Here is a 26519-nt window from a genome sequence, read left to right on the forward strand (position 1 = left end):
GTTACTTATTCAGATAAGGATGAATTGTTATTTTTTAACCGAAAACAAAATACCTAAGCATTGATGAAAAAAAATCGCTAGACAATAAATTCGACCCAGAATCGGATGTTCGGAAGTAGGAAATGACTCGACCCAAATGACGGAAACAAGCTCAGCTTATTTGTACTCATCCCGGATACACTCTAAGAGATTTCCGTAGCTATACTAGAAATTTCGTAACAATTGTCCTCTTTACTACAGAGATCGAAATAGCGGATAACATTGCACGTTCTCTAACTTATACTTTTTATAAAATCAAAAGGAGAATAAATGGATGATCCATCCTCGGGTTAAGGGTTAGTACGAATTTTATTTTGATTGAAATTCTAAGCATAAAATGCGAGCCATCACTGGCCGCTAACGCGTGTAATGATTACTTACACTTTTTTCACATGGCAAAAAACCATTCGTAAATAAGGCAACACTCGAAAAAAGATAATATAGGACTTATAGAAGATAAAGAGATAAAAAGCAGTTGTTGTTTTTCATACAGGACAAGTAAAAATTTGATGAACAATTCCTTATACACATCCAATATATTACGATCTTTTCCTAAACATGTTATTTAATCTTGTAAAATGATGCACAAAAATGCTGGCAAGACTAAAATAAAGAATATTTTGATTTTGATTGTCTTTTTCTATCTCTCTCACTTCATTGTGAAAACATCTCATCATGCTACTTTGTCTAAGAATTTTTCTGTGGCACGATTTTCTTCCACATTAGCCTTGCCGGCCTTCAGTAGACGAGAAAATTTTGAATTTCCCTTATCGCTGCTCGTTCGTATTCAGCGCACATAACTTCAATTTTCATTCTTAGTGATTGTTTAGTTATATCCCTCACGATTTCACTGCAATTTAGGTCCCCTGGTTTAGCTCGTGTTTCAAAATATAGAATTAATGTAATGTACAATAACTCTCAAAAATAAAACATTTTTATCGTTACACAGTTATTTTGTTAAAACAATTTAATCGTTTGTACGAAAAATAAAGAATCAAAGTTAATGTAAAATGTGTTGTCTTACTGGTGGTAGCGCTTTGTTCAAGCTCGTCTGGGTAGGTACCACCCACTCATCAGATATTCTACCGCAAAACAGCAGTACTTAGTATTGTTGTGTTCCGATTTGAAGGGTGAGTGAGCCAGTGTAATTACAGGCACAAAGGACATAAAATCTTAGTTCCCATGGTTGGAGGCGCATTGGCTATGTAAGCGATGGTTGACATTTCTTACAATGCCAATGTCTAAGGGCGTTTGTTGACCAGTTACCATCAGATGGCCCATATGCTCGTCCGCCTTCCTACTCTATAAAAAAAATTTAAAAAAAAGACATATCGTATGCCGTGAAGGCAAGCGGCATCCCTCTCCGATGCCGTTTTATACCCTCTTGTGGACGGCGGGTATAATAAGAGGAGGTATAAAGCAAAATTGTATTTTTTTAACGCTATTATTAAAAAGTATAAAATATAGTCGATCATTGCATCAGTTAAATAACACCATTATTTACCTAATTTCAAGAGGGCGCTTTAAGTATACGATGTTTTAATATTTAATTTAATAAATGATGATCAGGTAGAGGATATTGATATTTCATAATCAGAGCGTTAAATGTGTTTTAGGGTGCCAGGATAGCTTGCGTTGGTTAAGCAATAGTGAAAAAGCAAGATATATTTGTTTTAAAAAAATTAAAAAAACAATAACACTAATTATTTTTTTCTTACTATACAGTGAAAAAAAATCATCGTGTTCTTTTTCAAATTTTCTGTAAATAAAAATTCCCTTTACTACCTTCCTATTGTTATGTACTAATTAACGTTAACACAATTTATAGGAATAGATAACTTTATAAATAGGTACCTATTTTTTATTTAACAAGTATCTTTTTTTTTCGAGGAGGAAAGGCATTTACGCCTCCCGCCCGGACAAGACCGGGACGGGTATGTGAGACTCACGGGGCAGAAGGCCACCGTCCTACCCACTAAAACCTCCTCGTTTCCGCCTCACCGCATGGTGGCGGGGTTACGGGAACGCGTTAGCACACCACCGCGACCCCGCCTGCGGCCGTCGCTTTAGGTGAGCGACCCACCGGTTGTTTTTTATTGAGATTTTCTCCTCTTGCGGTGACCGAAATCTGTCCACCCAGCATTGACACCAAAACTGGGCGAACCCGCCTCTCCCTCCTCCTTCTACTCCTCCTCCTCCTGTCTCCGGCAGCCCGAAAGGACTCCGGAGACCAACTCCTCCTCTCTCTCTTTCTCCGACGGCCCAAAAGGACCATGGAGTCCTCCTACTTGCCACGAAGCCGCTCGCTGGTCCACTCTGCGCAACAGAGAAGTACCAGGAGCGGCCCGCGACACTTCCGCCGCGTCAGTCTCAGCCGCGGTCGACAAGCAATCCGGAAAAAAACATCGGATTGCTGGTCGACCCCGTTGGCCAGGGTGCACCACGTGGAGGTGACTGACGTGCACCCCATTTAACAAGTACCTACTATATCCCATATGTCCTGCCTATCAACGGGCAGCCTAAAGTACGGGGTTTAGAAAGCTGAAATTTGATATTTAATATCGTAAGCATCCGCTAAGATTTTTTTTTTATTTCAATTTTAAAGGAAGGGTAACTTTTTATGAATTTTCCGCTACAAAGTCGTGGCGGCTAGCTAATATAAAATATCAATTATTTAAATACTATTTAATGGGTGTAAATTTACTTTAAAGCATATTGCAAAAGACAGTAGGTACACTTAGTTTATTTTAATTAGATTTTTAACATAATAAAATTATTATGAATTCTCTGAATATTAATATTAAAATTGTGTAAAACGAAGTGCCATCTTTTTATCATAATACAAAGTCGAAAGAAAAATAGTCAACTCATGATTAAGTTCCTAACACAATACATAGATGGCGTTTATCAAATATGTCTGTAACGCCATCTACAGCAACTAAATACAAGCTTGTACACAAATACACTCGCAGCACAATTAATCGCCCATCCTGTTTAAGTGGCCTATTTGTCACTTTTTGCGTTATTGATTAGTAAAACTTAAGTGCTTAGTATTGTAAGGTACTTGTATTTCGAAAGAAATGCTAACTACCCTCTTAAAATTTTAAACTGATAAAAAATGCGGTTAAAATTCGGATACAGTCACTTTTGATTTACTCTGAAAGTAAACAAAAGTGTTAATTTTTAAATGTAACGAAGCGTTTTAGCGATCCTAAGAGATCCACGTATGACTTTGATAGTTTTGAATTTGACGCAAATAGTAAAAGTTTGTAAACAGCCTGTAAAAGTCCGACTACTGGAGTAGGACCTCTTTTTGAGGAGATTTAATGTGCCACTAACCTTTAGTGACACATTAAAATAACATGAATATATAATACAGATAAGAGACGAAAAAGGCACGGACAACACGTCTGTGGAGATACAAATACAAGAAGAAAAAAGATTATTCCTCCACTCTGCTCCGATGTGAATACACATCTAAAAGATTTTCATTAAACACAATATGTTTTCTTACGATATTTTTCTTCACCGCCGAGCACGAGATGAGACGTAAGCAAATAAATATTCATTGGTAACTGCCCGAATTTGAACCCACAATCTTCGATTAAGCTTTAGGTGTTCTAACCACTGGGCCATCTTAGCTCACACAAATAGTATTAATTTTATTTTAAGTAATATTCTAGCCAATAAATGGCCCCATAATTAATATACATAGTTATCTCGGCTCAATAGCTAATATACATATTTTATACACATATCAATATCACTCAGCTTCTATCGTTGTAATCATTAAATTTACATGAAAATAAAACTAAAATGGAATATTTTTAATATATTTCTTTTATTTAATAAAAACACATAATTGCATTTGCAACTCAACATCAATATATATATTAATCTTACCAAATAGAATAAAATATTGCACATATTATTATTTAGCTAATTTTTTTATGATGAATTATCATTCCATTTATAATTAATTGTAAAAAATATTTCGAGAGACATTAAAATTAATAAATAGTTTATGAATTAATATTAAAATTTATTTTAACGTTTAGTTAACAACAAAGAGACTAGCATATTGTTATTTTAAAATTATAATAACTAATGATATATTTTGTTAATTTTTATTACTTTTTAACATTCTCAAGTATCATAATATTTTTACTTTTACAATAATTAATTAATAGCCTTACTTAAAAAGGTTGCCTAGCGCATATTTAGTTAAACACGCGAAATCAGTGTTTTTGTTTTGTTTTTGTGTATTGATTTTACAATTTTAAGCATAATAAAGCATTATAATATTACTAAAGCACATTCCAATTAGGGGTTAAAAAAAATTACAACTTTGACATTTTTTTTATAGTATAGGTAGGCGGACGAGCTTACGTGCCACCTAAGTGGTCAATAACACTCATTGACATTGGCATTTTAAGAAATGTTAACCATTGCTTACATCGCCATTGCACCACCAACCTTGGGAACTAAGATGTTATGTCCCTTGGGCCTGTAATTACATTGGCGCACTCACCCTTTAAACCGAAACACAACAATACCAAGTACTGCCGTTTTGCGGTAGAATATCTGTTGAGTGGGTGGTACCAATCCAGACGAGCTTGCACAAAGCCCTACCACCAGTGAATAATATGATGTCATTTGTAGAATTTATATGTATAGGAGTGGCGTAATTTCTCGGTAACAATTGACTTTTCTAGCTATATGGCACATAATATCATTATGTGTATTAACAAATAATTACCGTGAACTATGTACATATGTATCTCTGCAGCCTATTAAGTATGCTATTATTACGGTCATAGGCGTATATAGAAGGAGGCCGGGTGGGCCGTGCCCACTTCAGTATGGTCTAGTGCCCCAGGATGTTGGGTTACCGATTCATAATTCTAGGCTGGACACCTAAGAAACTTCAAACAAAAATCATTAAAATGAAATGTACATACTTAGTTTTTATTACTTATTATACAGTACATTCCGTTTAGTTACTTTTGAATATAGGCAAGGTACGGATACATACCATTCATTTCATGTTTTAACATAACCCCCGTAGATTAAATATCAAAATACGAAAAGAAACCGAACTTCCAAACTGTCATAGTTCGATTTTTTTTCGTAGTAAAGGGACCCCCCCCCCCTGAAAAAAAAACCCTAAATACGCCAATGATTACGGCATAACTGCAGATATCCAAGGTAATTCCCCCGTAGTCCTAAACCGGTGCCAATCGTATAAGAATTTGCCAATAACAGACGTTATAAGCGCTAAAAGGATCAAGTTTACAATATTAATCGTACTTATCGGCATTTTCATGTCATTGTTTCTGCACACGTTGCCTAGTGACATTGTACTTATCTGCAACAGAATAAATTATATTAATACAATTAAATTATATTCATCTTGAGTAAAACCTTTCCAATCCAATTTAAATTGTAATTGTGTTCCCATTAAAAATAAAATAATCGCCAACGGACAGTTTATATCAAAGATAGCCTATAAACATTTAATCACTGACGGCCTCTTTCGACTAGTGGCTAGCTTGTAAGGCTATAGACCCTAGGGTTCAAAGTCCGGATCGGGTCAAAGAAAACTTATTGAGATTTCCGTCGAGAAATTCTCAATAGCCTATCAATGTTAGCCAATTGACTTGAATTGATTATATATTGACAAGATATCAAACTTACATTTTCATTTTTATAACATGTTATTTTTATAATGTTTTATTTTTATTACCTTTTAAATTAAATGTATTAGAATATTGAAGACACAAAGTTATTGTTACTTTTAACATTAGCCTTATTTACCTTAATATCTTAAAACTTTTGTAGAATCTGTCTATCCTATTTTATTTATCTATACGTTTTGAGCTCTGAAACATCAACAACAATCCCATAAAAGCTTCAACCAAAAAGTGTTTTGTATTTCCTAACATGCTGTTTATATCCTTACGAGATTAAATCGCGTTTCTGGGTAGGTTATTATTTCTGTATTTTGTTAATTTAACAGCAATAGTTAGTGTGTCAGTGTAACTGATAGCACAAGTAACATAACATCTCGGTTACCAAGGTTGGTGGCGCATTGACAATGCGAGGAATCTTTAATATTCCATACAAAACCAATGTCTTTGGACGGTAATGACCACATACCGTCAGGTGGCAAATTTGCCCGCCCACCTACAACTTAAAAAAATCGCTTGCGACTTTGGAATCAGGATATGCAACAGTAATTGAGCCTTGTACTGGTTTAAATGGTCGGAATGCAATGGTCGAAATGCCTAAGAGTGTCTACAAAAGTCATGGTATCCATCCTGATGCAGGACTTACAGCACTTATAGTAACAGAATCAAGGTATGTATATTAAAACGAATGTCGGTGTCTGGAATTTTTACACAATTACATACTACACACAATTCATTCAATTACATATTGTTACAGCTATCCCACCACAGTTTTTTAAGCCTTTTGTCTCTTTTTAATTGAGTATTGCTATTGATTGAGCTCTCCGCCAAGTACTGATAGTCAGTAGATCATTCATATATGTAAGAATATGTCATTTTGTTATTGATCAATGTTACACTAAAAATATATTTGTTCCTTTTTCTTGATGTTCTCAAAAGTATGTCGATATCTTGTTATTATTGGTTTTTCTGTTTTTTTTTTTTTATTTATAACATTGCCTACATTGACGTTCATAATGGTTATCAAACTATAATCGTGACCTGGTGGTTGAAATAAGCTATTCTAATTTTAAATCACAGTTACGCTAATTACAACAGATAACATGAAAATATATAAATAATTAACTCTATGTTACATAATAACTATAAATATTTAGCTTAAGAAAAATATAACGAATATCATCTATTAAAGAGGCAGGCGGGGCAGGAAAAAATTAAAAAATATACCCAATTCTCCAGGCGTGCTCTTATACCAAGCCATTCTCAGAACGCAGTAACTACAGTAAGTAAGTAAGTACAGCAAAAGGAATATTACTTCAAGTGGCAATTATTTTGCATAAAATATTTAGTCAATTTTACATTTCTGAGTTTATTTATACGAAATCGCTCCTGTTTTATAATGTAACTTTATTAATACCATATAATTTTGTTACCCATTTTCCAATTTATATAAACACAGCATAAGTATTGTATTTATTTTTGAAGTGTGTATAGTAAAGTAAAAAACAATGGACAAATTAAATTTCTCTTTGTCAAAACTTATATAATTGTAATCGTTATACTCGGAAACATTCTTTACAAAGGCATTCAGTTACTAAGATTTTTGAAGGGCACACTTGAGTTTCCTTTGAAACTAAACAACATGGTGTCAAGGACCGATGTTGCTTCATTTGTAGATTTTGTTTAAACTTTATATTTTAATTGTATTCGTTGCTGTTTGACCTTAAATTATAGATTCTTAATGCCACAAAACACAATCACAAAATAAAAATTCAAAACATTTATTCAATATAGAAATATTACACTTTCTAATTAATTTTCAAAAATCTACCACCGGTTCGGCAAGAAATATCTCAGACCTGAGAAGAACTGGCGAAAGAAAGTGTAATGTACTTAACTCTACGAAAAAGTGCAGCTGTTCTATTTTAAAGATAAGTATATAAATAAATTCCCTATTAATAATGTTAACAATGTCAAATAAATATTTATTTAACACTTTATAATACGTATTAAAAACGAAAAAGATACGAAAATACATGCTTATCCTTTGAAGAGATTTTTTCCAGTAATCCCAAGGAAAAAGTTCATAAATTGACATCTTTTATATAGTTTTATATTTTATATATGATCCAAAATGTCTCGACTACTTCTTTAAAAAAAATAATTAAAATCCTTAATGTGAATAATTTATGAAAGTAAATAAATATATTTTTTTTATATTCAACTGACCTGGACAAAAGAAATAGATTTGTCGTCTGATTTTGCACATCTAATGTCTGTTAAGTCCCGTATCACTCTTTTATATTTCAAGAGCAATCCTTGGAATCTCGGTATGAAGTGGCAATCGCATCGCCATGGATTGTGCCCTAAAAACACATGCATTATATTGTTGTTCCCTTGAAAGGCTTTGTCAAAGGCGTACACTGGTATCTGAAAAAAAATTTAAAAACAGTCGTCCAAAATATAAAATAATTTTCTGATAAGCCACTAAAAAGGTTGTCCTTAAATAAGAATCATAATAAATATTGGTTAATATTTAGCAATTGAAATCAATTTAATTAAAATCAGAATTGTTACAATATTTTTATTTAAATCTGATCTAAGTGAGTGGATAAATGTTAAAAGAAGTATATCATCTATTTGACGGCAGTGTACGAAACCTTTTTTAATAATAACATAAATTCCTAGTTCCCGCTTTTAATATCATTAAAAATTTACCTGTTTCAACATGTTCCCCCGAAGACTTAATACTCTAAAAGTTGTAAACCACTCAGATCCCTCTAGTTCTTTAACGGTTTGAATACTGTTGTTGTCAAGATATAAGTCCACTAGCTTTTGATACTGAGGATTCTGGACCAGCTGTCGAATACTGCTTAACTGAAAACAACGTTAATTTATTTTGAACAAATATTCAAGATATTCATATGGAAAAAAACCCGAAAGTTACATACTAGTAGTAAGTGTAAAGAAATTTTAATTGCTTGTCTTGGATATTCTGATCAGTCCTTAAAAATACTATATTTTTATTAAGAACTTATGAAACGTGGCAAGAATAGTTAAAAGCCGAGCGATCAGATTTAAACGAAATTAGTTAATCTGAATATGACCATATGAATAGTAACACTACCACTCAAACCCTAGTACCACCTACCACTTTAGGTCTAGTAAAGTAGTGTCAGTAATGTATCTTTATTAAGCTGTTGTTACAAACATAACTTTAAAAAATATTCAAAATTACTCATAGTCATATTATTATTATATTTAACAATATTTTTATCTATAGCAATAAGAATTCACAAAACAAATCAATAGCAAGATATAATTAATAAATTAAACAATTCAACTGCAATATCGCAGCTTTTGTTTATCTTTCATCGAAGACAGGTACATAAAATTACTCGAACATGATACCAACTCTCCAATTACGCAAAGGAAGCAATTAGATCTTGTTACACGTGTGAACCTAAACGACGTGATTAGAAGAAATTATGTTTGTGACGAATGAAACCATGCACACAAATAAAGCCCTCATTTCATTAAGTTGGCGTCACACTTTAGTGCAAACATTTATTCAGACAAAAAACACAGAAAATTCCAAATTTCGATGTATAATTGTTAATTATATAATGTTATTGATAAAGTTGTTTGTATTTTTTCTAAATCATTCGCCTCGATGACAGAAAATTAAATATGTATAAACAGTTCGTTTGGTCTAATGATAACAGAAATGTTATTATGTTTTTCTATAACGCTTATTAGTGTGGGTTAAAATCTAAAGTTTTTTATCGCTCAATACACTACTCAAAAATAAAATTTACAAAATACTAAGGGCTTGAATAATAATTTTAATCCAAGTTGACAATCAGTATATTCCTTTTTTGTCAATTCCCATTCTAATTCAACTATAAACATATTTATATCTTAAGATTACCACAGATTCGAAAAAAAACTTTGGAAGAACTGGCTATTACTGTCAATACAGTCGTTTCTTTTATAGTTTGTACCTTTTAAAGGAATGTAATAGATGTGTTTAAATTTTAATCAACAAAAACAGTTACTTGGTTATTGTTACTAGTTGAAATTTGTGCAATATTTCCTAAGCAGTTGGTTAGTTGAGAAGTTGGAATCGATCATAAATCGTCAAAATCTTATTACTATCAATACGCTGCCAACGACAATGTTGTGTTTAATACACTTGTTACATATAGCCCCTAAAGGAAGATCGCTGACGCAGCGCGTAGCCGCGAAGTCGCCGCCGCGAGTCAGTTCTACACGTGTAACCTATTTAATCGAAGTGATCAGCATTTTAACACTTTATATATTCGGATAGAATAATTATTTTTATTATTCAATATCTGATCCAGTAACGAGAAGTATTGTCTCTTAGCATTAAGTTATATGCGGCAATCACCATTCAAACCAAAACACAGCAATACTAAGCACTGCTATTAAGATACCGAATAAAGCTCGTTAGAGCTTACTATTGTAGTGTATTAATATGTTTATAAATTACTTATAAACATAATTAAAGCTAAAGCTTTTTTATCTATATTACCTTATTTCCTTCCAGACGAAGTGTTGTTGTACTGGGAGGTAAAGACGGTGGAGGATTTTCTAGATTTCTCTTTGAACAGTCTACAGTGATCAATGGAATCACTGTCCCTTGACGATCAGAGACTACGTGGGTCATTGCGCATGCACAAGGCTCCGGGCAAGTCTCTCGTACCATCTAAGAAATAAAACATATTTTTTGGGTTATAAATTATTATTAGTACATATTTACGCAAATCTTAGAGAGATTAGGCGCAGGGTCCTTACGTAAATGCGAAGTTTGGGAGTATCACATTGCTAACTACCTAACTCAGTTACAACAAATAAAAATATTTTCACAGAAAAAAAAAAACTACTTTTATATGCCCAATACAATACTTAAACCCGATAGCTCATGATCCGCAATTATATCCAAAAACAATAAAATAATTGAAGGTATATTAATCTAAATAATACAAGTTAGAAATACTTATTTATGTACTTTACTTAATATATTTAATAATTACATATTTCTATATTGCATTTGATATAATAAAAATATGATCGGTTTCAGAACGTCTTTGATATTGTTTGGTAATAAAGTTAAAAAAAATAGTTTTTCCGTGCATATATAAAAAAAGAGAACTGAAAGATTAAAGATATTCTTCTTCTTCTTCGACTGCCACTCCGACTAGCAAAAGTTGGCAGTCAGCTTTAAATACTCCTTCTTGTTCTTTGCGAGGCGAAAGAGTTCGGCAGCACTCGTGATTCCCTTCCATTCACGGATGTTGCACAGCCAAGACTTTTTTCTACGGCCAACAGCTCTCCTTCCGGCAACTTTTACCATCATAATCAGTTGCAAAAGTTCATATCTTTCATGCCTAAGCACGTGTCCGAGCTATGCAACTTTTCTCTTCTTGACAGTCTCCAAAAGTTGCCGTTTTTGGTTGATGTTTTGACGACGTTTGTGATTTCATTTTTTAGGATAGGATATCCCTCATTTGGATCACAAATTACCGCTATGCTTCGAAAATCGTCGGCAAACATTGATGAAATGTATTGTTCCCATAGGTGTTTTTTTCCTGATATATCTAATATGGGAATATTATCTTCGTCCGTAAGTTGATGAGTGGTCTTTTTGTATCCTACCAAAGATTTTATTTCCTTATGCAGGTTAAACGCATCATGTTTAGCATAAAGGTCCTCCACAAAATCACACTTGCACTGATACCAAGCATCTCTAGCATAACGAACTTCACGCCGAATTTTCTTATCAATCTCAGTATACTTGCTATTGTCAGAATTCTTGTAGATTCTCCTTTCTTCCATAAGATCATATATTTTTTCTGTCATCCAACTCTGCTTAGGAATCCAATCTCTTTTCAAGTGTGTCCTATTGATGTTTAATATTTTGTTCTTCATTGAACACCACTCTTCCTCCACCGTACGTATTATCCCAGGTTTCTCAGCTGCTGCCCACTCGTTTATTTCTTTCGCCACTTTATCAAAGATATAAAAATTAACAAATTATAAAATTTATTACTTCTACTAGTGTTTTTATTATACATTAGATTTTTTCCTACGAAAGTTTTTTTGTAAGTAAAGAAGTGTCATTACAGATTGACAGTTACAATTATATATTGGTTTAAGTGAATATTAAGTACAACGTGGCCTTGACGCCTGTCTGCTGTTCTTTAAAACAACATAAAACTAAAATTAATTTTATTGCCAAATATGATTTATACCTTGACATGAACCAGAACTCTGAGCTCTGAGCAAATTAATAAACAACAGACCTAATATATATAAAAATGCCTCGTTGGTCTAGTGGCTTGAGGTAAAGCCGCAGACCCGGAGGTTGTGGGTTCAATTCCCAGGTCGGGCTTATAAAAAGTTATTGAGTTTTTCTTTCTGAAAATTCTCAGTAGTAGCCCGGAGTCTGGACGTTGGAAGTGTGTACACTCCCGTGCCTCGGAAAGCACGTAAAGCCGTTGGTCCTGCGCCTGAACTCTTTCCGGTCGTGTCGGATTGCCGTCCCATCGGATTATGAGAGTGAGGGAAGAGAGAGTGCACCTGTGTTTGCGCACACACTTGTGCACTATAATATCTCCTGCGTAGTTGGCTAATCTCTCTTGAGATTGGCCGCCGTGGCCGAAATCGGTCTGGAGGACATTATTATTATTATATAAAAATATATAACATCGTGGTGTCGATCACGTGGGGCAATTCGTTGTCGGAGCCGTTATCAGACATGTTGTAGGCGCAAAATAAAAGTTCAGTCTCGTAGCACTGTTGTTTAATTGTTCGCTTACAATCAATAATCACGAGAATAACAATTAACCACGCTGATTAAAGTGGTTGGAAACGCAGCAAGTTCGATACAAGAAGACGACTGTTCGCCCCGGAGTTTCCTGTCCCCATCACGAGAGCGTTCAGCAAACCTCAATGTGAAATCATTAACAACTCATAACTGTCAAGTGGGCACTTCAAATTCCTGTATCGACCTTACTCAAGCGAACTACTTGACGTTTTCGAGAACCGCTTATTTTGATTCTGCGACATACATATACATATATATATATATAAATCATCGTCTTCAATATATAGAATATAAATATGATTTTTGTTTTAAAATAAGACATTAGAATAACAAATAATAATTATAATAATAATGGTAGTTTAATTTGACAGTTTATTAATAAATCATAAAAATTGTACGCAATTTTTTTTTATCAAAAAAATAAGAAATTTTGAATTTTGTTTTTTAAAAATTAAGTTAAATTTATTTCTTAAATACATACAATTACGAGAACAAAAAGGACATACAATTGTTTACTATAATGTTTCTAACTACTGCAATCTTAGGTCACATCTAGATATTTGATACTCGTTTTTTTTATTTTAATGATAAGACAAAACCATTAAAATAACAACTTTATTGGGTGTCTATGTGGATCACTATGTGGAGTCATCGATCAAGTTATTGAACTGTTACATCCAGAACGTTATTATTTCATTTTACTGATGTTAAGCGGAAGGATATTGTATGAATAGCAAAATGATTAGGATTTATGATTTCCTTATCAAAGGGATCACAAAACCACCATTTTGCACAGGAGTATTGTGTTGGCACAAGCTCCAACCATTTATGAGAGAAAGCCAAGGCACGGCCCATTAGGCAGCTATTCAAAATATTAATTCGACTTCCACATGACAATTTCAGATTCCGAATCAATTCATAATAATCCCAGTCGTTTAAACCGCTCATCATATTCACGATCACTAAAATATAGAATCGAGTCTTTAACAAGATGATAATTTTAATGAATCCGAAAGATATGAGAATTTTTATTATATACAATAGTAATTTTTTTAATGTGATATACTTTGCTGATAACTTACTCGAATAATATTCATGACTTTGTACAGTGGTTTTCCTCTATACAGCTGTTGGTGACAAACCAGTTCATAATAATCTACCATTATTCTCCTAACTGATCCATTTTTATTCTCCATAGCCAGCCAATCCAAACCGCCATCGCTGCAATCCCATTTGTTTTCTACAATTATATATAAAACTTTGATACGCATGTTATTAACAAACGTACATTATTGTCAATAATTTTATCAAGCACAGTACGGCAGATAATAATCCTGCAATCTTATATTATAAATATATCAGCGAATTTACTATCAAAATACGAATTTACTAGCAAAGTTCTTCAAACATTCTTTTGAAGATAACATTTCACATTAAATACGTTTTCTTCATTTTATAGGTACTATACAAAATTACCAAGCAAATAAATATATATCAATATCTTCTTTGATATGCACTGACAATATGCTGATATAAATTTTATCAAAACAAAAATTACATTTATTTTATTTACTTTATTAGAGATCCACCTCGGCGTTTCTTCTAAATGAAATGAGATAAAATATTAATTTAAAAACATTTTTACATTTAAAAAGAGGTAGATTTGGGTGATCAATTGTTATAATATTAGTGGGTTATAACGTATATGTATTGTAGAATTTGTGTTTATATATTATTTATATTATAGGCAGGCAGATGGGCAATTGGGCCACCTGATGGTAGGTGGTCACCAAAGTCATTAGTGTTGTAAAAAACATACATATGCTTAATATATTTAAACAATTTTTTCATTGCTATTACGCTACAAACCTTGGGAACTACGATTTTATCTCCATTGTGCCTGTAGCTAAATTGGCATTTGACAATGCAAAAGATAAAGCATTGCTTTTTGTCGAGAATAAATACGTCGAGTGTGTGGTACCTGCCCAGTCGAGCTTACACAAAGCCTACCCACCAAGTAATGAAAATGTAGATTATGTGAGGAAATAAAACTGTACTAATCCATTTCCGATAATGTAATAAATTCCATGATACGCAATCATCCTTTTATCGAATTGTATTAACGTCCTGGCTAAGCTTCGAAGCTATCATTTTAAATCACGTTTAAAATACATATCAGACTTTTTTTTCAACTGATGAGGAAATACGGTCTTTTTTAAACATATTAAATAAAAAATATATAAAACTAATAAATCTAGAAATTACCTGCATTAAAATGTTTTTTATAACGAAAACTTTAGTTATGGTTACAAAAGGTTTTATTTATAGTTAAACACTTAAGTGATCATGCCACACTAACCTTGCGACGAGAAATTCATCTCATGATGGGCGCTAAAGGAAAATATCGTGAAAACCTTTATATATCGGATGAGAAGCTTCCACTCTTAATGGTGGAGAATAAACTTCAAACCATCTTCTAAAAAAGAGAGAGGAGGCAATAGCCCAGGTATGGAATATATTTATAGAGATTTTCTTTTTTATATAGATAATCTTATTGCAAGGCAATATATATGTCTTTCAAAAACAAAATGTGGTTGGACTGTTTAAGGGAAAACATTTCCACGTAAGGAGAGTCTAGGTAAATTTTAAATAGAAATGACTATCATAAAAGATGAATAAAAGAAAAAAAAGGCCAACTGTGAACAATTAGCAAATTATAACCATTATTATCTATTTGTTATATTATTTTATTATATTATACCAGCAAGATAAGCCGCTTGCAACTTTGGTGGCCCTCGTAAGAGATTTGCTTTCATGTGCCTCAGCATATTGTTTCGGAAATCTAATTCTCTTAACTGCGTCATATTTTCCACGACAGCCGCGGGTACCTCCCACAGTGATGTTGAATTATGTATCGATATTTTCTGTAAAAAAAACTTCTTATTTATCTTTTCAATATACTGATAATGTAAAATATGATATACTTATAAAGTTGTAGTGGGTAATTTCTCTATGTATTTTGTTCCTTAAATAAATATTTGAAACAATTGCTTTAATTAGTCTTTACCTATTAAAAATCGCCTAAAAAAGTATATGTATGTGTTATGTATGTATGTTCTTCAAAAAATGCAAATGTTTGTTTAAATTTTATTACATATCATCCGCTGAGCTACTAAATACTATTTATCATAATATTGTTTTATATAGCACATGTCAAATCGGAAGCCTATTTAAGATTTACATTTTTGTTTTTTCTCTGGTTTCTTCATACTTAAAATAAGTTTCAGAAACCTTTGTCATGTCCAGCTTGTTATGGAATGCTTAGTAATGCTTAGTAACGCTTCTTTTGTTGTAATCAATTATCCGAAACGTCCCATATGCAACGATGATGAGGATATTACATTTATGGTTAAAAATCTATAGCATAAGTGACGTCAGAAACTTTGCAAGACCGAAAAGAACATCGTTTTATTAATATAGTAAATTAATCATGTGACATGACATGAATACATATATCAATAATAAAAATAAAATTTAACAAATAAGAATTTATTATATTGTATGAAATGTTCATGATTAAAGTTTATATGCAATTTTACTCTTATACAATAGGCGACAGTCTTGACTGCTCTTCGGATTCATGACCTTTACACTCGATAAAGACAGATTCAGCCTTGTGACCATCAAAGTTAACTACAGTAGTGACATCTTATGTATTGCTCCCATTCTACGGTTTCACAAACGATTATTGGCCTTGAATTTTTACATTATTACGTATCTGTAGTATAGTATATATCATATTATAAAGCTGAAGAGTTTGTTTGGTTCAATACGCTATTCTCAAGAAGTATTGGTTCGAATTGAAAATTTCTTTTCGTGTTGGATACTACATTTAACGATGAAGGTTTAAGCTATATAACCTCACGCTACAAACAATAGAAGCGAAGCATCAATGAAAAATGTTGTAAAAACGGCGGAAAATGTATTCCTTTTAAGAGCTTCCGATGCGTGCGCTGCGTAAACGGTTAAAGTTACGCAACAACCATGTGTGACGGAATTGTTCCTCTTAAAAAGTTCTAAAAAAAATTCGAAGACAGCATATGTCTATCTTTTAAGGTTGACTTACTATAACCTTTTTTATGGTAATAAAATTTGTTCTAAAATAATACATTATTTGCGAAGACATTTTTATAAATATGGTATTAATTCTTCTATCCAAATAAATACGTTATTCATCACAAGTATTTAATTTTAAATAAAATTACTCTTAATTAAAAATTAATATCATAGGAGATATCACAGTTGTAAAATAACCCCCCAGCAAAAATGATCCATACGCGGCACGGCTCATACGCGTGGTCGGCTCCATACGGAATGGTTCAGCGAACTGCTTTTTTATATGTTTTTGCGATATATCTTCGTATCATAATACTTATTACATAAATAAGTTTTGTTTTTTTTTTCTAAATGTTTTTTTAAATACTTCTTAACTAAGTAAGTAGTAGGTACATGCTTGCCATTCAACATAGGTACTTAGCTAAATACATAATTTGTTTTTGTAGTACTTTTATTTAGTCCCTTATTATCCAAGTACTATTAAAGAACTACTAGGTATTTTTAAGGTTTTTTTTTTATAAAATCCAGGTACGTTTGCTTAATTATATAGTTAGTATATAATCTTACTAATCTTACATGTTCTTATAATCTAGGTAAAATTGGGCACAGAGAAACCTGTAATGATGTATTCGTTGTCTATGTCTGGAATAGCATACAGGCTACTTTTTATCTCGGAAAAATGTACGGTTCCCATAGGAGAGATTTTTTTTTTGACAGAGCAATGGTTTCATCTAGACAGACACATTGATCACATTTTGGATGAGACTGTCAGTTCTTACACATACAAATTCCACGCGAACAAACTCACGGGCACTGCTAATTATGTAATATTTATACCACTAGTTATTTCATACATATTTATCTTTTTGATATAATGTTTATCCGAAGGATACATAAATAGTTACAACTGTAAATTAATAATAATATATAAATACAGTTTAATCATAGACGGTTGACTGACACCAGTCCACGTAGATTAGATAGCAAAGTTAAATTAAGTTTTATCATCGTGTTAACAAGGGGATTCGTAAAGTCTAATTCCTATCTATGTACCTTCAATAACTTATACACGAGGAGAAATGTAACTTATATTATAGAAGTTTTAATGAAGACATATTAAATTACTCGGAGAACATTGTATTATTATGACACAGCCTCTAGTCTCGAGTCTCGTATATATTTTAATACTTTATATATGTTTTTATCCAGCTTAGAACCCTGAGTAGGGTCAACCAAACTAGAATTATTATTCACATCCCCCTTCTTACTTAAAATTAAATATCCCAAATTATTGACCGATCGATAAGAAGCATCTGTTACATTCATATCGTGCTTTAATCTGCTATCAACGGTTATGACATTAGACATGATAACATCTATTTCTGAAACTACCATTAAGATAACAAGTTGTTAAGCATCACAATAATGTTGTATGGTGTTCTAATTATGAAAAGGCTTAAGATTCCATCACATGTACGACTGGTGATAAAAGAGATATAATTTTTTTCACAGAATTATAATTGTAAACAGAAATAATAAACTAGCATGTATGCTACCATGTCACGTGGTGTAGGGTAGTAACTTTTTTATTTTAAAGTAAAGTAATAGACTATCAATATCATATTACTTAGCAAACGCTGCCTATCTTATACAACAGGTTTACCGACAATGGATACCTTACCATCTGACAACTACTACGAGATGATCTTTTAACACAAATTAAGCATGTGAAAACTCAGCGGTGCTTGTCTAGATTTGAACTCGCTATCTTCGGTGCATATTCACGCTGCTCTCAAACGCAACGAAGCCGTCATAATAAATCAAAGTAATTCTTAATAAAACCAACACATTACAATTACATAATTAAAATAAAATACTAACCTCAATTTTGCTTTGAGCGTCGAAATGACCTTTGAAATGTTTGAGGCTTGTGCTATTAGTAATATCCAACAACCTTAGTCGAGGAAAATGTTTTTGAAGACGACCTATATTGAAACATTCTCCAGGCCATTCCAATACCGATAAATGAGATATATCGTATCTATAAAGAAAACTTTATAAGCAATTCATAAATACAAATCTACTTCTTATGTAATACGGAGTATTTTTTCTCATTTCGTGGGACGAAGATTCGAAGCAGACATCGTATTTGGTAAAACGGTTGACTGAACTTATTAACGAAATATTGAGTGACTAATTCTTAATTTTATCTTATATATAATCTTTTATATAATACATATAGGATTGTTATTTTTTCTATCAAAATAGATAGGCTGACTGACAAATAGGCCACCTGGTGGTAAGTAATCACCACTGTCCATAGACATTAGCACTATACGAGATATGGTGACTTAGATGCTATGATCTTCTGTGTGTATTTACGCTGGCCCACTCCTTGCACCAACAATACCATATATAATGGACTTGCACAAACTACCAGCAAGTTTATTTACATTTATCAATTTACATAAAAAACTATTCTTACCTTACATTTACTAGCCAGATTTTTGTAAAGCCATTAGTGCAGGTCAGCGTTTCATTAGATCGCTCACAATACGCCTTATCTGCATAATCCGATAGCGAACAAGATGTTTCTAAGCGACTTGTTGTATTTTGACGTCCTTTTTCACCCGAAATCGAATTCTTCACAAGACTCAGTAGTAGAAATGACTTGAATACTGAAAATATTGAAATAAAAATATAAAACCATACTTAGCAGAGGTCTTAGTTTAAGCGTCATGATAGCAATCGTATACGATCGCATGACGTCATTCATAGTCGTAGAGGTTTTTTAGTGAACATTAAGGCACTTTTCATCCCACATAACTCACCTCTTTACGATTCTGCGCTAAATGTTTTCCCAAAAAGGGTTTTAGGAAAGAGTTCTGGGAATACATATTATGTATAAGATATATAATAAGAACAAGTAATTCGCAATGGGAATATTTTTCTTGATGAAAATTTCGAATTGAAACAAAAACACAAATACAAAAGCCCAAATATCTATTTCAACAAGGTACCGACAAATAAAACATCGAATTGAATTAATTTATCCAGAATATTTAGATTCAATGTAAACTTATGAATTCCTCCCTGATTTCATATTTATTTTGCTTACAAATAGAAATTCTGCTAAAATAACCTTTATATGCAAATATCTATGTCTGCTGGTAATTAAATACTGTATCAAATAATATATGAATATTATTTCTGAAAAATTATAAAGCCGTTGATTAAAAATATATATAAACGTTTGATATGAATAAGCTATTAAAATACGAACCAACTATTCACTAAAGTATTTATACCGAAGGCAATGTGGTATGTGCTTATATATTATAAAACAGATAATACTGGGAGGTCTCAAAACACTGCGTAGGAATATTTCAGATAGAAATAACCAAACCTATTTTTCTTCGATTTTATATGTATTGTCATTTCATCGCTGGTTTTAAAATTCTGAACATAATCAAGTTGAATACATGAAGCCCAGTAATATCGACAGGCGTTTTCCCAAATAACTTCGTAAGAGGATAACAAAAATATCTTCCTCAAATTCCACGTTTTTGCCAAACAAAGTATACAATTATAAACAAATATATAATTATGATAAATAGAGTAACAGCCGAGTAAAAGCAAAATAGATATGCTGCAGCTGGGACACTTTAAGCCCATATTTAACCTTTAGTTGTAACTTAAGACTCTCATTTTATAATAACTATGGCTTCTAGGCTCTTTTAAATAATACTATATTAACTTTTTGAAAATAAATTGCGTACGAAAATATACTAAAAATTGTAGAATACTATAATCATATCGTATGTCCCTTACGTTTAGTTACACAGGTTGCCTTTCATCAGCCTTGTACATGCTATTCGCTTAATCAGTCCGATTATATTATTCCCTTGTCGGGCGGGCTAAGAGCGGTTATACTCATGTTTTTAATATACTTGATAACTATTTACTGAGTATTTATTACGTATCTTGGATAAATTTTAAGGAACTAATTATATAGTCTAGCCTTTGTTGTGGTCGAAACATATGATACTAAATTAAGTTTTGTCGTTAACAAGGCCCTTCATAACCCTTTAACTTAATATCCTTACTATTAATAAACCCTTCGTTTATCGTTCATTTTACGTTATTAACAATAAATTAATTTGATAAATATTATGTTCTCTTGGCGCAATTAATATGCAGCTTGGAAACGCAATATTTTTAATCCTTGATTGTAGGGCTTTGTGCGATGGAGTCCTATAAAGATAGACATAAATCTACAGATCTACATTACTTGTACATGTTATCTAGGTCTTTTTTTAACATTTTATGGGGAACAACAATTTAGATAAACATTATTTTCGTGAAAATATATTTATATAATATTAGTACTGCCCGCGGTTTCACTTGCGTATAATTTAAAGAAATCACTAAGAACAGACATATATATTTCAGTATATACAACATTTTTAGTTTTATTTTCGTGGAACATTAGTATTTATTGGTTTTCGGCGCAGCCAGATCTAGATAAGGCAACATACAGTTAGCCATGAGAAAAACAGCATTTACTGGAATATATTCCGACTATATACTTATTACAACTAACTAAGTAACTTTAGCAAAACAATAAGAAAAAAATATATGCGGCGACGAAACGAAATACGTGTCTAACCTATAAACTTTAACTTACAGAGTTATTTACAAACCGAAAACAAATACTTAAGGGTGAATATTTAACCTACTGAAATATGTCAAAACTATAAAAAGTACTAAAATCTGTTTATAATTGATCTTGTCTTGATATTTTTCATAAGAATTAATGTCATGTTTATAAAAACGACTTAGCAAATAATGAAATATTGTAGAACAAATTTGATCACCATACAAAAGATTATAGTAAGTCAACCTTAAAAGATAGACAGACATATGCTAACGGGGACTTTTTTTAGAATTTTTCAAGAGTAAAAATTCCATGACACATATTAGGGAACTTTAACCGTTAATGCAGCGCACGCAACGGAAGCTCTCAAGAGCAATAAATTACATTGATGCTCCGCTCCTATTGGTCCTACAGACAAACAGACAAACCGACAAAAATTCTAACAAACATTGCTTTGCGTTCTATTTCATTTAAAAAGGCCCCCAATAATAGTTTTACTTATATATCTTCCACGTACAGATAGCAATCAGTTACCTTTTTATTGTATGTATAGAAGATGTCCACGTGCAATAATGCACCTTTCAAATGGTGAAAGATTTGTTTAAATAGTTACACAAACTCGCAAAACTTGCGCTCTTTCTTTATATATATACATTATATTAATTAAAAAAAAAATTCTCTCTTCTAATATATGTAAATACATTTTGTCTTATAAATAAAAAAATATTGTTGACCATCAACTTCAAAACAATGTAATTTGTGGTAAAGATATTCTTAACTCTAGTAATCTGAGATTATCATTGCGTTTAATATCCTACCATAAAAAGAGATAAAAGATAAAAATAAAAAAGCGCTTCGAAGTGTTTGTGTGATGTGATCCATATAAAATGTGAAAATGTGTTTTTTTATATTTTAAAACTACCTTCCACCTGCGGCTAGGCTAGCGTATGAGGGGAGGGGTCAGATAGCCATAGCATATACGTTAAGTTAGGTTAGTATATAAGCTATCTCTATTCCAAATTCCATTCATAAATTCCATTCGGTCAGTAATTTTTGCGAGAAAGAATAAGAAACGTAAAGAATTTTTACAAATAAGTCTTATTTGTATATTAAATGTTTTAATAATTCCAAACTTTTATCTTTTGAATAAAAATTATATAATTATATAAATTTTTTATAGTAGATATCTGGTAAACTAATCAAATATACGTCTTTTGCGTAATAAACTGGCCCGCTTGTATCTGGCGCCGGATCATCGTAACTGTAAAACGAATGAACAACAAAGAGCAAAAGATAAAAAGATGTTTCGAATTCAAATGAATCTAAGTGAACTCGAAACGTAAAAGTATCGAAATAATTTTTAAAAGAGATTAATCGTGCCTTTTGTATAATAGAAATGGATATAATAGAATATAATAGAAATAAAATGAATATTTATCTACCGTCTTAAGCAAAGACAGTCATTACGTTGTAATCAATCCATTAAAACACAAACACATCAAGCTATATTGTCAGCGACTGGGGTGCGCCTCAAAATCAACATTATTATGAAATATTGATATAGCATAGATTAGCATACAAATCAAAAGCTTTGTCATAGTTTCTTATATACTTATAATATATATTATACAAAATTATAATATATTATGCTATGGGAAGATTTTGAAGTTATACATTTTATATTATGATTATATGTCTTGATAGATACTTTTAGTTATTATACCGCTAAACGTAATATTAATATTTGATAATAAGGGTCAATGACCAGTGTCAGATCAAATAAGGTATTGTGTAGATCTTTACAATGTCAATGGTTATAGACGACGATTAGTAAGACCATATCAAGTACTTCGTCCGATTTTTTATATATCATCTTCATCACCCTTTTCGCGTCCACTGCTGGACATAGATCTCTCCAATGGCACGCCACTGAGCTCGATTTTCAGCTCTTAATCTCCAACCGCTGCCAGCCACCCTGCGTATATCGTCACTCCACCTAGCTGGAGGGCTTCCTACGCTACGTTTGCCAAGGCGTGGTCTCCACTCCAAAACGCGTCTACTCCAACGGTCGTCGGTTCTGCGACATATGTGTCCAAGCCACTACCACTTCAGCTTACTAATACTAATTTTTATATATATTTTTATGTTTATTTACAATTTTTGAATGTCGGAAAGAAATAAAGTATATTATAATATTTGCTTTAAAACTTCTGTCAAAACTATAACATTTAAATGTAAACATATTCACCAGAATAGCATAATTATAACATCTTATATTCGGAATGGTAGTTATTATTAGCAACTTAGTGTCACAAAGACGTTTTACAAAGATGACGATCGTGTCATGGCAATTTACAAGAAATGATCGCAACAACCTTGTATTGATACAACCTGAACAAGAATGATCTTGCTAACTTTTACAAGTACATAATATGTTAATATTATGAACACACATTCAATCTATTTTAAGCATAAACATCGACAGCTGTACATACAAAATGAAGAAATCATTTTGAAATAATGTTTTGATATTTCCTTAGCCTTATTTAGATTCATTTTTATATTAATAGTATTTTTAACTCTTGTCGGTCTGCTACCGACAGCATAGTCAGTAGTACTACTGCTAGCATAGTCAGTATGTAAAGTGTAAATAAATACTGTTACTACTGATTGTCGTATAGACTTGAATCTCAACAAATATAGGATGTAATACCAATACTTTTTTTACCATCGAGCTTATCTATTACGGACCCGACAGTGAAAGATTATTCAATTAAGCCACTCCACAAAAATTTACTATCATTTCTAGAATTTAACCTTTAGTAATTCATAATTTATTAATTAAATAAAATTAAAAAAAATAGACTAAAGTGCTAATGCATAAGAACTATTGAAAAACAACATACGGAGATACTCTTTTTTGATGCGTGAATCCTTATATTTTATACCCATAATTATTATTATATTAAATGTTACATATAACTTTTTTATATGACATAATCGCGTTTTAGTGAGTTTAGAAGTTGTTTTTACATAAAAGCATACAAGATAAATGGTTCCCTTATTGAAAATTATAATCCATTTCACTATTTGTAACAAAATATCATTCTATACTATTCCCTTACCTAAGAAAATTTTAAATATAAAAGGCGCATACATTTGTATATTAATACTGTACAGCAGAAGGCAAAATATCATTATTATAGTAACAAAACATTTAAAAAAACAATTCCAATTTTCATTCGTAAGGTACGTATTCTATGAAGATACGACCTTTTAAACTAGGTTAGAGTGGTGATTTATTTCTTCTAAATATTACCCGTTGTAGAGGTTTTTGAGAATTTTTTAAACAAATTTTTAGTTTATATATTTCAAATTGTAAAAACAAGTTCTTATATATAAATATAATTTAAATATATATTTATGAATCTCTTGGTATTAAATCTTATAATACTTAACAATAGTTTATAATTTATATCTTTAAAATATTCCCGCAAAACTTTCAATCAATTAAGTTGAAAAAAAGTCCCTTACCCGTCAGCGACATTTCCTTATCTATCCGCACTGATAAATAGAAACAAAATATTTGACGCGAAAATTTTATAATTGGCTACGATTCCGTAACAGAATTTTTAAATTTTCGATATTATGATTTCATGCAAAATCAAAAGTATAATAAAAATATTCAAAAAAATCTTTGGAAGTCGAAATAACATATAATAATTTTCGCGTGTGCTACGATGGCGTAGAGCGCGCCCGGCGACTAAACTTCGACTGAAAACCTGAAAACGAAGAACAAACACTTTCATGTTTCGGCGCTAAATGTTTAGATTTACAGAATCTATAACAGTAATGCTAATATAACATACAACTGTTGCAACAAGTTCATTTTATCTTATATTTAAATTAAGTATTTTATGGAATATTACAATATCGCATTGAATGCATTGTAAATAAAAAGCAGTAACATCCAATTTACAAGATTGATTACATATAAGTCGGTTGGGTAAGCCTTTGTCTGTAAAATTAAATTAATAGGATATTTCTCCATGGACTTTAAATAAAGTCAGAATGTAATGTATAGAAGTTTCAGTATCTATATTACAACTATTTTTGCCGCTCGAATGCCTCGTTGGTTTAGAGCGGCCCTACTCAACCTGCGGCCCGCCAAGCTTTTGTGGTTGGCCCACTTTATGTTACTTTATTTTGAAATATTTTAGTTAGAAAGATTTTTATTAACACCTAAATACTTTGAATTAAACAACTGCTTGTGGCCACGGATACTGCAGTGTTTGAAATGTCATGAAAAGATTAAAAAATATGTTAAAATATACGCGACAAATCCGTTCATAGTTGTTCAATTTAATCTCGAAACCTAAGAAATCATTACCTAAATAAATTTTTTTGCGGCTCGCGACACTATGATTAACACGTGTTTGTGGCCCCTATAGAGAAAAGGTTGAGTATCGCTAGTTTAAAGGCTTTAAAAGCTGCAGATATTGTGGCCTGAATTCAAACTCAAAAAATATATATATTAGGATTTCCCGTCGAGCAGTTCTCATCCGCAGACCGGAGTTTGAAAGATGAGAGTGCTTACATACTCGCAATTTACAGTGTAATTACAGGCCCAAGGGACATCTTAGTTCCCAAGGTTGGTCGCGCATTGGTGATGTAAGCGATGGTTAACATTACACTTACACTGCCAATGTCTATGGGCGTTGGTGACCACTTACCATTAGGTGGCCCATATGCTCATCCACTTGCCTATTCTATAAAAAATTCTCTGTTGAGAAAATCAACCGTGACCAAAATCGGTTAAGAAACAAAAGCTTTTTCTAGCTGCCGTTAGTATTGATGGACTATGATTTTCTGTACAACACTAATTGCTGCGAACGTTTCATCACGCTTTTTGTTGATAATACAGTTCATTCAATTCATGTAAGTCAGTTACATAAGCACGAAATACTTTTATTGCAAACATTGAAGCAAGTGATCAACTTCCTTTAAAAAACAAAGCGGCTACTCCATTCGAATCCAGCGTTGGGTACTGGATCGAAAACTGCATTGGTCAAATATCGATTCAGTCACTGGACGGCTACGCTGGATCGAAATACTGGATCAATGTAAGCGAGGATATTTCTATCCGCCGCCGTTCTCTTCTCCCTTG

General features: G+C 32.0%; 1 protein-coding gene across 1 annotated transcript; it reads right to left on the reverse strand.

The window, feature by feature from the left end:
* Positions 1-4235: 4235 nt before the first annotated feature.
* Positions 4236-25106, reverse strand: LOC126773738 (protein singed wings 2). The gene is made up of 9 exons (XM_050494845.1): positions 24887-25106; positions 19181-19373; positions 18577-18736; positions 15341-15503; positions 13662-13819; positions 10285-10458; positions 8448-8606; positions 7959-8159; positions 4236-5407 (listed from the first exon to the last, which is right to left on the reverse strand). The coding sequence occupies exons 1-9, from the start codon at positions 24897-24899 to the stop codon at positions 5222-5224; spliced, it is 1407 nt and encodes a 468-aa protein (XP_050350802.1). The 5' UTR covers positions 24900-25106; the 3' UTR covers positions 4236-5221.
* Positions 25107-26519: the final 1413 nt, after the last annotated feature.

The sequence above is a fragment of the Nymphalis io genome, chromosome 15 (genome assembly GCF_905147045.1).
Source record: "Nymphalis io chromosome 15, ilAglIoxx1.1, whole genome shotgun sequence".
Classification (NCBI taxonomy): Eukaryota; Metazoa; Arthropoda; class Insecta; order Lepidoptera; family Nymphalidae; genus Nymphalis; species Nymphalis io.